General features: G+C 38.0%; 1 protein-coding gene across 9 annotated transcripts in view; it reads right to left on the reverse strand.

Annotated features, from left to right (window-relative positions):
- Positions 1–8,715: 8,715 nt before the first annotated feature.
- LOC105881616 (von Willebrand factor A domain-containing protein 5A-like) overlaps positions 8,716–14,366 on the reverse strand; it is a 31,388-nt gene continuing 25,737 nt past the window's right edge. For 3 of the 9 annotated variants that reach the window (XM_076002634.1, XM_076002635.1, XM_076002636.1), the window contains exons 15-19: positions 13,984–14,115; positions 13,509–13,637; positions 13,386–13,418; positions 12,885–13,015; positions 9,792–10,350 (exon numbers count right to left, since the gene is read on the reverse strand). In XM_076002634.1, the coding sequence (XP_075858749.1) occupies positions 10,066–10,350; positions 12,885–13,015; positions 13,386–13,418; positions 13,509–13,637; positions 13,984–14,115 (710 nt within the window). In that variant the 3' untranslated portion in view covers positions 9,792–10,065. Of the gene's footprint in view, positions 9,739–9,791; positions 10,609–12,884; positions 13,016–13,385; positions 13,419–13,508; positions 13,638–13,983; positions 14,116–14,366 lie in introns of those variants that run through there. The other 6 variants (XM_076002639.1, XR_012919014.1, XM_076002642.1 and 3 more) reach the window with 6 other exon arrangements.

Here is a 14,366-nt window from a genome sequence, read left to right on the forward strand (position 1 = left end):
AGCTGTGAGGAAGTTCAGCCTTGAAACCCTGGGGACTCAAGACACCGAAGTCTAAACACCAATGTCAGATTATCAAGCTTTCTGTTGATGAGTGCAATGGGTATGTTTTTAACAAGCAACAACCTACCTTCTTTTGAAGAGCAAAAGTGAGATCTTTATAAAAATATTGGTAATAAATTCCTATTTCAGAATCACAATCTGTTCATCTCATGGAAGAAATGTTTTATAAAGGCAGATACTTGTATTCTATAGCAAGATTGGAAGTTTACAGGCATTCAGAGCCTTCTCAAATTAGAAACCTTTTTTATCATGGATTGATTCTCTTTGACCACATTCATATTTTAAACATTCATGTCTTTATGTAATAAACTTCCACTATTCATTACCCTTTGAGCAAAACAAGAGAATAAACAATTGTATTAGCAATAAGAACACTTAATATGAATCCTGGCTTTGCCTCTTATTAGCTACACAATTTAGAAAAAGTCTTTAATAGATATAGTTTCATTGCCCATGAAAATTATTGTAACATCAGCAACAAAAATATCCTGGTAGCATAGTAAAGTTTATGAAATATCTGTGAAAATGTCTGGCAAAACTATAAATCTTAATGAAAAAGTTTTTATGTATCTTAAACTTAGTTCTTTATGTGTCATCCTTTAATGTTTGCATTCTGTAATTATGGCAGATAAATGTTTTATTAAGTAACATTATTGAATAGACTTAGATCATATCCTCTTCAGATTACATCCTTCCAGACTTCTTGAGAGGTCTAAGATCCCCAATTCTATCAGATGATGGTGCTCTGGTTCTTCTGGTTCTTTTAATTTTTTTCTAAGTGGACTTAATGTGACTCTGAAATATTAAGCAAAAGAAATAATGGTGGTGAAGAAAACATCCGATTACTATGATGTAGTAAGAAATACAGTGTCCCAGGTAAAGAAAGGCAAAAAACAGCACTAATGAGTTAGGTTATACAAGAGCAAGGTATGGCACCTGGAAGGTACAGGGACCTCCTCATCTCATTACTTACTTAGTAATAATAATGTACATGTAATAATTATATATATACACACATATGTGTATATATGCATATACATGTGTGTATATATGTAACATATATATGTATATATACCATTTAACAAATATTTTCTGAGGTCTGGCTCGGCACTTTTAAATTTAGTTATTTTTAAATTTTTTAATAAAAAACTATTATAATATCATTACAATTCCCATCTACAGATGAGAAAGTGAAGCTTAGAAAAAATTAAGCAAGTTGCCCAAGGTTATAAAGCTATGTGACAGACCTGTTTCATTCCATTGTTGGTACCCTCAATCATTAGGAAAAATCTCCCTCTGCCTCTGCTTTTTTAGGCAGCCTGTTCCGCTGCTGACCATGATACCCTTCCAGGTGGGTTTACATAAAGTTTGCTTTATATTAAGGTGGGAAAAGTCTTCATGTCTTACTTCCTCCTCTTCATTTCCAGTCTTGACTTTAGAGAATGCATGGTTAACATCTCATTTAGAATATATAACAGGCTTTTTCCATCTCTTTGACACTAGACCATAGTATCCCAGCTACAGTCCAGGAGTTTTCAAGTTGTAGAGCCACATTCAACAGAGGATTTCAATCATAAGGTGTGGCAAGTGCCACTAGACAACATTTCTAAAGAGAATGAGCAAGCCAGAATGAGTCACATGTCTACCACCCTAGAATGGGGCAAACGTGAAGATAATAAAGAGAAAACAGTGACATTCTAGGGGAGAGATGCATCTGACAGTCTGCCCCTGGTTACTAATTCTAGCCACACTTGAATAGTCTTGCTGAGCAACTCAAATTCCTGGGGGCTCTTCACCTCCTCCCCTTGGCAGCAAAGGCTCTCGGAGATTCCTGGTTCTTGCCTATGATCAGATACCATGATATTCTGTGATTTTATATTCTTTTTTTTTATTTTTAAGTCCATTTCAGGAAGAAGTCCCCAAAGACCAGAAAGATCCCCATCTATGGATCCACTAATGTATAAGGAAGGGGAAGAGGCTAATGGTTTGACATGGGGAGAGGTTTGAATACTTACACAGTCACCTGGGAACATAGTCACATTTTCAAAGTATTATAACATGATATCACATTTATGGTTTCTGAGCAGAGTACCGCATGCTCCAGCCAAAGGAGCTTTAATTCTCCTATTTATAAAGAATCAAGTCTCTTAGGGTTTGTACAATCCACACATACACACACTCACCCTCCCTGGATTGCCTTTCTTGTACGTTTTTTTCAGATCCCCTTAAGCCCTACTTGGGACTCAGTGATAGCTCTGAGGGAGCAATTAGTTTTTCAACTTTATTCATCATCCAGTCATGAAACAATAGTAATGATGTCATCAGAAATAGATGCTCTGAAGTGGGACATATGTTCCTTCAAGATTGTTTGCATAGTAGAACAGACTCCAATTTTAACATTAGATCACCTGCAATGCTATCCCTTTGTCTGGTTACCTTTTACAACTTCAAGCCTTTGCTGATACCATTTGTCTCATCACTTTTTAAATTACCCATATATCCATGTGACTATATAGTTATCTCTAATAAACATCAATATTCAAGATAGAAACCTAACCAGTTAGTAATTCTTTATTACGCTTCTGGTATCATTATGTCCTCAGGCTATTACTCCTAAAGAAAAATATTCACATACTGGACACCCTCCTGGGAGAATTATCATTAGAAATAAAGGAGCTATAAAACATCTCAAAAGAAAAATAATCAACTAAATAACTTATATTTAGTTAACAATCCACTGTAAATAGCTTACCATATGCTGTGTCCTGATAAATCTTAAAATTCATTATCACATTTAATCTCCAAGAGAAATTTTATAAAGCAGGTGATATTATTTGACAAAGACACTGAAAAACAGATTAAATAGCTTAAAGATTACACAACTAAACTTTGACTCAAGCAGTACAAAAGCAATCCATGTAACTAAAACATTTATATCCACATAATATTCTCAAAAAAAAAAAATCACACGACTAGAAAGTAAATGAGCTGAGACTCTAATTTCAAAGCCAATGTCTTTAATCCTGTGCAATGATGAATTCCAGAGATTTAGGTCTTGAATCCAAAGAAGAGAAAGAGATATAATATGGTCTTCAAATACTTACAGAGCTGGTAGGTAGACTTAATCTGAGCTGTTTCAGGCAGAGACTTAAGAATCATTGGTAGATATAATAAATAGATTTATTTTCAATGTAGAAAGGAATTAATTATTAGAAAATGTACATTTATGAAATAAGCAACCTTATAATGTAATTACCACAACACTGGAAATATTCAGGAAGATACAGAGAAAATCATCTTTCAAGTATACCATTAAAAATATTCTCAAGTTGAATGAATAACTTGAGTTGAAGTTCTAATTGTGAAATTATTTAATTTTATTTTTACCATAAGACTTTTCAATGATACTGACCTAACACAATAAAAATGGAGTTTTATTTTATTTATTTTTTATTTTTTTTAATTTCAGGATATTATGAGGGTACAAACATTTCGGTTACATTTTATGTCTTTGCCTCACCCAAGCGAGGGTTAGAGGCATGCCCTTCTCCTCTACAACGCTCACCGCATCCTTACTTGTGAGTTTACCCCTCCAAACCTCCTAATCCCTAGAGAATATTACAATCATGTGAGCACCATAGTGTTGATCAGTTAGTGCCAATTTGATGGCGAGTACATGTGGAGCCTACTCTTCCGATCTTGTGATACTTCACTTCAGATAATGGGCTCAAGCTCAATCCAGGGAAATATAAAATGTGCTAGATCACTGTCGTTTCTCATAAGTGAGTAATATTCCATTGTATACTTAAATCGATGATGATAATTCAACTAACCATTATAGCAAAAGCAATTATGAATAGGTCCATACTAGTTACAAAATTTACAACAGTGTTACTATTACAATACCAAGAATGTTGTTAAAGTATTTTAAAAGAGGAAAAACACAGGTTGTGGAGGGAGCACAGATACTACTCAGACAGGGCCTCACAGGATGAAAGTGGCCTGTTGGGATGTCTTAGTAATTAGACCACAGTTTTAATAATAGCTCACATTTACTGTGTGTTTATTACATACTAGAATTTTGTTGAGGGCTCTGCATGTATTCTCTCTTTCAATTCTTACCAGAAATCTATAAGGCAGGTGATATCTCCCACATTTTTAATAGTAGAAAATTTAGTCTCAAAGAGTTTAAGCAACTTAACCAAGGTAACAAGTTGGTTAATAGTAGAAATATATCTCAAATCCAGAATGGTATGACTTCTCTGTTTGAGTTATTAAAAAAGTAAGCTTATTATTAGTTCTGATTTTCAAATATTCAAAACTAATATCACCTAACATTTGTAGTTTCCATAATTTTTCAATGCACTTTTATGTGGTTTTAATTAATTTTTAAGAACTACGTAAGGTGGCTCTTCTTAACCTTATTATATAGATAGATAGATGATAGATAGATAGATAGATAGATATGTTTTATTTCAGCATATTATGGGGGTACAAATGTTTAGGTTATGTGTATTGCCTTTCTCTCCCCTTCCCCCCAACCCAGAGTCAGAGCTTCAAGCGTGTCCATTCCCCAGACGGTACGCATTGCACTCATTATGTATGTATATACCCATCCTCTCCTCCCCCCTCCCATCTGCCTGATGCCTGATAAATGTTATTCCTATATGTCCACTTAGGTGTTGATCAGTTAATACCAATTTGCTGGTGAGTACATGTGGTGCTTATTTTTCCATTCTTGGGATACTTCACTTAGTAGAATGGGTTCCTGTTCTATCCAGGAAAATACAAGAGGTGCTATATCACTGTTGTTTCTTATAGCTGAATAGTACTCCATGGTATACATATACCACATTTTATTAATCCACTCATAGATTGATGAACACTTGAGTTGTTTCCACATGTTTGCAATTGTGAATTATGCTGCTATAAACATTCAAGTGCAGGTGTCTTTTTTATAGAGTGTCTCTTGTTCTTTTGGGTAGATGCCCAGTAATGGGGTCATTGGATCAAATGGTAGATCTACTTGTATCTCTTTAAGGTATCTCCATATTGCTTTCCACAGAGGTTGAACTAGTTTTCAGTCCCACCAGCAATGTAGGAGTGTTCCTATCTCTTCACATCCATGCCAACATTTATTGTTTTGAGATTTTTAATGAAGGCCATTCTCACTGCAGATAAGTGATGTCTCATTGTAGTCTTGATTTGCATTTCCCTGATGATTAGAGATGTTGAGCAATTTTTCATGTTTATTGGCCATTATTCTGTCTTCTTCTGGAAGTTTCTGTTCATGTCCTTTGCCCACTTTTCGATAGGGTTGTTTGATTTTTCCTTGCTGATTTTCCTGAGTTCTAAATTGATTCTAGTTATCAGCCCTTTATCGGATGTGTAGCTTGTGAAAATTTTCTCCCATTCTGTAGATTGTCTGTTTGCTCTCGTCACAGTTTCTTTGGCTGTGCAGAAGATTTTTAATTTTATCATTTATTTATTTTTGTTGATGGTGTGATTGCCTTTGGGGTATTCGTCATAAATTCTTTGCCTAGGCCAATGTCTAGAAGAGTATTTCCAACATTTCCCTCTAGAATTCTAATAGTTTCACACCTTAGATGTAAGTCTTTTACCCAGCGTGGGTTGATTTTTGTGAGAGGTGAAAGGCGTGGATCCTGTTTCAGTCTTCTACATGTGGCTATCCAGTTTACCCAGCACCATTTATTGAATAAGGATTTTCCCCCAGTGTATGTTTTTGTTTGCTTTGTCAAAGATTAGATGGCCATATGAGGATGGTTTTATATCTGGGTTCTCTGTTCTGTTCCACTGGTCAATGTCCCTGTTCTTGTGCCAATCACAAGCTGTTTTAATTACTATAGCCTTGTAGCATAGTTTGAAGTCTGATAAATTGATACCTACCATTTTATTTTTATTGCCTAGGTTTGCTTTTACTCTATGGGGTATTCTCTGGTTTCATATGAAGTGTAAAATTATTTTTTCTATATTTGTGAAAAACGATGGTATTTTAATAGGAATTGCATTGACTCTGTAGATCACTTTGGGTAGTATAGACATTTTAACAATGTTGATTCTGCCAACCCAGGAGCATGGTATGGTTTTCCACCTGTTTACGTCCTTTGCTATTTCCTTCCTCAAAATTCTTAATTAAAACCAAAGACAATGTCTTTCATAACGACATCTGCACTTGAATGTTTATGGCAGCACAATTCACAATTTCAAAGATGTGGAAACAACCCAAGTACCCATCAATACATGAGGGGATTAATAAAATGTGGTATATGTATACCATGGAATACTACTCAACCATAAGAAACAATGGTGAACTAGTACCTCTTATACTATCCTGTATAGAGCTTGAACCCATCCTTCAAAGTGAGGTATCACAAGAATGGAAAAACAAGCACCACATGTACTTGCCATCATATTGCTACTAACTGATCAATACTAAAGTTCTCACATGGTAGTAATACTCATTGGGTACCAACCATGTGGGAGGGGGTGGAGGGCTACATAAATTCATAACTAATGGAGGTGGAGTGCACCATATGGGGGAAGGACACACTTATAATCCTGGTTTGTGTGAGGCAAAGGCATTATATGTAACCAAAATGTTTGTACCCCCATAATATTCTGAAATTTACAAAAAAATAAAAAATAAAAAACCCAAGGCAAAAATCAGATGGGAAAAAGTTAAATAAATGCAACAATATAAAACAACTAATATGGTAGATATTAATCTAATTCTATCAATAATTACTTTAATTGTGAGTGGTATAGACTTATTTAAAGGCACTGATTGTCAGAATGGAGTAAAAAGAAAAACAAATGAAAAATGAAGACTTATATATTGTCTATAAGTGACCCACTTTAAATATAAAGACTCAGATAGTCTAAAAGTAAAGGGATGGAGAAAGATATGCATGCTAACACTAATAAGAAAAGAAAGCTGAAGTAGCAATGTTAATTTCAGACAAAGCCAACTTCAAAATAAAGAAAATCATCATGAATTAAAGTTGGCACTAAATAATGATAAAAAAGTCAATTTTTCAAGAAGCCATAAAAATCCTAATGTGTGTGCACCTAACAAGAGAACATCAAAATATGTGAGAAACAAACTTATAAAACAGAAAGGAGAAAATGGAATACTTAAAGTTAGTTCATTGCATGGGGTTTTTTGTGGTTGTCTTCTGGTCTATCAGATATTCCAGGAAGCAGGTGACCTGTTTTTAAGGAAGCAATGGCTGTGAGTTGGGAGACGTCCAGCAGATGCCAAATGACCTCCAGTGTGACTGGGTTGGAGTTGGGGAAGGTGGGCAATGGAATTTACTAATAAGCCTATGTAGTATGGGGTGCCCTCCACTGTAGCTCCTCGGCTCGGTTTGAGTGGAAGAATCTTGAGGCAACATTATCTGCCCTCCTTCCTGTGGCCAAGTTTGCAGCAGGTGGGAATGAGGGCAACCAATGGGAGATGAGAACAGCTTCTCTCCTGGGCTCCTTGCCCAGACCTTGATTTCTGAAAACACAGATGGATTTCTATATTTTCCTAAAACACAAAAGCACCAGACTTGAAAAGGGGTTTCAACAAATGTTCCGAAACATTATTTGCTGATTATGAAGACTGATACTTGCTTAGATTTGAGAAATTTACAGTTGGCACATTTCATTGTATGGGAGCTCAAATGGAGAAATAAAACCACACTAATTTAAAACTGTAGTTGGTTCTGTATTTTAAAGGAGAAAATTGATTTTGTGCAAGTGTGTTTTGATTTGTTACTGGTCTGTTTTCATTTTTGCTTTAGAAGGCTCTCCACTAAGCCTGCAAGCCGTGTCCCAGTCTGGGAGCTGAAGGATGAGAAGAAGAGAAAAACCATAGGTGTAACAATAAATGTTCTGCATAATGAGTGTAAAGTGACATCTTTTTGTGCAGAGGGTAGTTGTACAAGTTCCATGGTCCTTAGTAAATTGTATCTTGTTATATTACATAGATAGTGCCCACCTAGATGACAGACTTCAATATAAACCTATTTCATGAAAATACTAAAGCCCTTCTGAAATTGTAACTGCACACAAATTAGCTGGGGGCTTTATGTTAAAATGCAGGCTTTATTATAGTTCTTGGTGTTGCCTGAATTTCTGCATTTCTAACAAACTTCCAGGTGGTGCTACAGCTCTATTCCACGGATCACATTCAGGATAAACAAACCTGGAAGAAAGACCTGGGAGATTACACGCCTCTAGTACCAGTTCACTCCACAGCTTAAAGAAACTCAGGCCTAGACCTACTGTCTTAGTGAAAGGCACTAAGGCTCTTCTAGGAATTCCTGAGTATTCAATTTGACACTGATAATAGAGCTCTAGTTTAATCTTTAGTTTTACAGATGAGGGTAACCAGCTCCTCAGGGATTAAACCATTTGGTCATTATTACATAACTATTGAAATGTATGGGCAGGATTCTAGCAGCAGTCTTCTGCCCAGTGTGCTTTACTGGCTTCATGGAAGACAGGAAGTCGCCCTACAAGAAAGGGACAGGGACAGGACACGGTGTGAACAGTGGAGGCATCAGCAAAGCTGGGGCAGAAAACTAAGGATGATGAAACCGGCGTAGGTTCAATAAATAAATCTATGAAAGACCAGATACAACAAAGTGCAGAATTAGTAATTTAATATTGATATAACAGCTATTATGGAGGACCGCACATCAAACAGGGTCATTTGCACTTGGATACAGTATGTGAGACAAGGGTCTGGGGCGATCACGTGAGCTCCTTTCTTCCTCATGTGGTGAGGGATCCAGGTTCAGGTCTCAGGTAAAACTGCCATGATGCCCTCCTTTCCCTTTATTACACTAGGTCAGAGCCTGACTTAGAGGCCTCCCAGATTCAGGCAAGGACTAAGGAGTCCATTCCATAGCCCTTTAAGATGTTTAACGATTAAGGAGAAACATCGGTCTCCAATAGATGTCATTCAACCCAAGTCTCATAGGCAGGAAGGAAAGGCACGCAGGGGTGGAATTAATCAACAAGGTCCCCAGTAGTGCCAACTCTCGCAGTGGACTTCATGAGACTCTCTTTGTGATCTTGAAGTTACATCGATCCTGATGTTGGCTTTCTACCTCCCTCTAACTCCTCCTCCTAAGAATGGAAAACTTCAAAGCTTACCAGTATGGTTCTGATAAGTATATAAGATTGAAATTGAATAGACAAATATAATGCAGAGAATTGTCTAATTCATGCATTTCCTTACATCAATGCTGCTACCTTTAGGATGAAATCCTTGTCACCTATTTTTCACATTGTCACTTTGGAAAACCTGGGAGGAACATTACCGCATGTGAATGCTTTGAACTCCTCCAAGGAAGGGAGTAGGTTCTAGGACCACTGTCACTTGTCCGAGTGGACATGGTAAGGAAAGGAGGATCACATGCAAAGGGAACCTGGAACAAGAAAGCAAGGTGGGGTGGGCACCCTTTACTTTAATAGCAAGAAACTGTCAGGAGAGGTATAAACACAAAACCACATCACAGCAGAAGAGATGGTAAAGAAAGTGGCAGTAGCTAAGGAGAGGCACTTCTTTCCCTGGACGATATTCTCAGAAGGCAAAGACAGCAGGATCCACAGATGACTTCAGGAGGGCGTTAGCGGCTTTCACAAGTGCTTGCGTGGCGGAGCCTGCGGTGAGGGGAAACACGCGTCAGGGCTGAGGCATAGCAGGGAGAGTCCTCTGACCCTCCCTGACCATCTGCCCTGAGTCCTGCTTTTATCTTTCCTCAGTATCTCTGATTTTTCTCTTCTTACCACCCAGATTCTGCTTTAATCTTCTCTGGCCCCGGAAACACCCAACAGCAGTGAGATAAGGAGGAGTACGTGTGCTCTAGTCCAGTCTTGCACTCAGGACTGAGACAGCGAGGAGAATAAATGCCACTTGTCCTCCTTGCAGTTCACACTCCCCATCCACGTCCCTGTCCCTTTCTACTCACCTCCCCCTACACCCCCAATTTAAGATTCCACACTCATCCTGCCAAGGGAAGAACTAGCTGCAAGACCAGAATAAGCCTGCACCAGGGTGGTGGAGGAAGGTGACAGGGAGACTCTCTCTGGGAAGATAGCTGGTCTCCTAGAAGGGAAGGAGACGGGTCTCAGGATTGTGCTCCTACCTGCATGGATGCGAACCCAGGCCACAGCCTTCCTTTCCAGGAGGTCCCACTCACACTTCAAGTCGTTCACATTGGTATGCAGCCAGATCACCGCCAGGATCGTGGCCCAGCCTGAGGAATCCACAAGCTGTGCAATAGACAGAGAGTTCCTTGCAGCCCCCAAGTTGGAGAAGGAAGCCCCCCAGAGCATGCAAAAAGCTTCACTCCCTCTCCACTCACCATCCTTCAGACTGCTACTAAATGGAATTACCTGGTCTCTCTTTACCTCCATTGGGGCAACAATCCACTAAGTCTTAGAGTAGACAGGTCTCAAGTTTTAAATCCAGTGTAACCACCAGGACAGTGCTGGAAACCCCTAAAATACCTGGACAAGTATTACCCAGCTCTGGTAGGAGAAACACATACATAATCACTTTATAAAGTGCCTTAATATTTTTTTAAAAATTTGAACCCCCTCAACCCTGAACAAAATCATGAGAAAATATCAACCACATCTGTAAGAAAGAAAACTGATTCATACAGAAGTAAAATGATTTCCCAAAGTTAGCCTTCTAGCACTGATGGAGTGGAACCGAAGGTCAAAAATTGAGATTCTGGGCATGTTGTTCATATTTCGCAACACAAAATCTTAGCCACAGAGCAGAAAATTGTCTCCCATGAGTTTTCAGAGTCAACAGATAAAGGGAAATTCCTCCTTTGTATCATGACCTTTAAACTCTGGAAACAGCTATCATGTCCTCTCTGAGCACTCTTATTTCAGGTCAAAATTCTCAATTCCTTCCCTTCTTCCTTATAAGGACTGCTTATGTCAAAGCAGTAAGAATCTTCACACTTGTCATCCCAAATATCATAATGATTTTAAAAATATATCTCCTTAAATGGGCACACCTGGAGAGAATACTGTAGCTTTTCAACTAACTAATCCTGTCGCACTCTACTAATCCTGTTTCAAATATACTCATTTATATTGTTCGTAGTCATCTAAAACCTCCAATTTCCATGTGCAAGTGCTTGTAAGTTATTTTGCTTCTCTTCCGTACTTTTACTTTGGAACACAAAATAGTACCTGAATTGTGTTCCTACTAAGTTTTTTTTCTCATGGAAACTGCAATTCATAAGTCTTTTGGGCATTCTGATCCTCTTATCTAACACTTTATCTCCCAGTTTTGTCATCTACAAATAGGAGAGCCTTGATCTACATCTTCTTCTAAATCTTCACTGAAACTATGAACCTCCAGAGAATTCAGAGCCTGGTAGGTCTGAAATTCTGTTTCAAGTTTGAAATCAATTTATTATTCAGAGTTATGGGTTTTCAACTGGTTTGTACTTGGTCCATGTACTTAGTCAATATTTAAAAAAAAAATTCAAATCCTTATTGAAATTCAAATACTCCAGGTCTATTTCTTTGATTCACTAGCCTGGTTACTATGACAAAGAAGGAAATGTCAGCCTGACTTTTCTTGTCAGTGAATATAAACTAAAATTTCATGATCCTCGTATGCTCCTTCAAGTGTTTCTAAATTATTGTTTTAATTACTTGTTCTAGAACAGCATATTATAATAAAAACATAAGGGTAGGTACAGATGTAATTTTAGATTTCCTAGAAGCCACATTTAAAAATGTAACAATAAAGAGGTACAATTATTTTACTAATATGTTTTCTTTAATTCAATATATTAAAAATATCATTTTAATAGGCAATTGGTATAAAATAAATACTGATGAAATATTTTGTGTTTTTTTGATACTCTTGGAAATCAATATGTATTTTATATCATAGCACACTGCCACTCAATAAAAAATTTAGTTCCTCATTTGCATTAGCCACATTAAACAGTGCAATTATAGAATCTTTGAGGTATATTTAATTACTTTCCACATGTGGAACATTCAGAATGATTATTTGTCCTTCAGGTTTTTGCACCTACCTCATATTGAACAATTTCTCTATGACTATGAGAAGTTTTAGCATATCACTTTGAAATTCTGAAATGTAATTCATGTCAGCATATTTGAACACATTTGAATAACTAGATGGTCCCTATGAACACTTCACCTATCCCAACTTTAATGAACTTTTTCTAATATCTGGACTATTTCCTTTAGTATGAAGAGGACCAATAATGGCGTTATCACTTTGTGGTTTTGAAGACAAATAATCGTAGAATTGAACCTGGCTCTGCCACTGCCTGGCTGGATAAACCCACATGCATTATTACACCCCTCTAAGCTTCAGGGTATGTATAAATAGCAACACAAAGAGGATCTACTCTATTTAATTAATGTGAGAAATAAATAAGATCATGAATGTTAAAGGCTTAGCACAGTGCCTAGCACAGAGTAATTGCTCATAAAATATTAGTTATATAACTAAGATGATTGATAGGGAATATAATTAAAGTGGAAGAGTATTTTTGCTTTCCCTTTGCCATCCATTGCCACTAAACCATCAACTCCTATTAGCTAACCCATTAATTCCTTATTCTTTCTGCTCTTATATAAGTAGAAAAACCTTCAATCTCTATTGATTGCAAATTCATTTAGTCTATGGCCCCCTATATTCTCGTTCCTAAGGTGGGTCCTGACCCACTCCAATTCTCATTACTGACCTCTCTCCCTCAAAAACATACCTATTCCTTTTTTTGTCATTTGGATCTTACCTCGGTAGGGTGTACAGCTGTTATATCTTCCAAACTCATGTCTAGGGCCTTGGCCAGATCTTCATTCAGATCCCAAGAACCATTTGCATTTTGTAGGGCTATCAGCTGTATAAGATGATTCTCTCTATCGTCTTTGGGAGGAAAAAGAGAGAAGATGGGAAATTACAGAGCTACTGGCCCCTTAGCATACGCCAGAGAGGGTGCCAATTTCAGAGGCAGGCTATAGCGAGAGTGCCACAGAGAGAAAGCCAAAGACAGCATCCAGAAGAGCTTCAGACTCAACTTGTCAAAGGAAGATCAGTGCAGAGGGACGCAAAGAGGGTGGCACCAGAGTTCTGCAGGTGGAAGGCTCCGCCCGCAGGCTAGCTATGTGAGCAGAGATGGCAATGGGGTTTGGTCAACGAGGGGTCACCCCAACTCCACTGCATAGGCTTCAAGATCCTATATTAATGAAGCTAGCGGGACTGACCCTTATAAACATAGAGACTGAACAAATCTCACCTTCTGCCTGATGCTTTTCAAACAGATTACCTCCTAGGTAGAGAAAGACAAAAGACAGGAGAGCATTGAAGCTGAGTTCTTGAATCCCTATAGATCACAGCAGTGAACTGAGGCCCACCTCACCTGTATTGTGAGTTTCCAAGTTGTTCTTGTTGGTAGAAAAACAAGTTTTTTTCATCTTAAAGTAGGACTTTAGGAAAGGCATGCCTTTCTTCTTTGGGCTACAACTAGGAGCTTGGGCCGTGTCTAATCCTATATGTGTGACACAAATACTGGTGAGAAAAAGTACTTGTAGACATGATGCAGTAGCTCACACCTCTAATTCTAGCACTCTGGAAGGCCAGGCAGGAGGATCAATTGACTTCGAGACCAGGTTGAGCAAGAGTGAAACCCCATCTCTACTAAAAATAGAAAAAATGTAGGCGGGGATGGCGGTGCCTGTCTGTAGTCTCAACTACTTGGGAGGCTGACGCATGAGGATCCCTTGAGCCCAGGAGTTTGAGGTTGCTGTGAGCTAGGCTGATGCCATGGCACTCTAACCTGGGCAACAGAGTGAGACTCTGTCTCAAAAAAAAAAAGTACCTGTAAAGATGCTTACCTAAACCTTGCCGGCTATTTTCATTTATCCAACTTCTGCCCCGGCAACCTTCTTCCATGTATGTCATGCATTCATTATAAACAGGGAAGCACATACTCCTATTCCTTGGAGAACACATACTTTTGGGAAAAACTGAAAAATACCAGTACGAACATTAGGACTGCAGTGGGTAAAGGATGCAGTGGGCAAAGGATGCAGACAATTTCAGACATACCTTCCCATCCACATTGGCTTCAGTCACCACCCTTATTGGACCATTCTTATTTCATAATCCCAGCTCCTGCACCCACCCTCACCCTCTGAATTCTCTTCCTACTTTCTACTTTTGTCCTCTAGAACCCCTGACACAGGCTAAATAAACAATCTTTCGTGCATCATTAGTT

The sequence above is a fragment of the Microcebus murinus genome, chromosome 4 (assembly GCF_040939455.1).
Source record: "Microcebus murinus isolate Inina chromosome 4, M.murinus_Inina_mat1.0, whole genome shotgun sequence".
NCBI lineage: Eukaryota > Metazoa > Chordata > Mammalia > Primates > Cheirogaleidae > Microcebus > Microcebus murinus.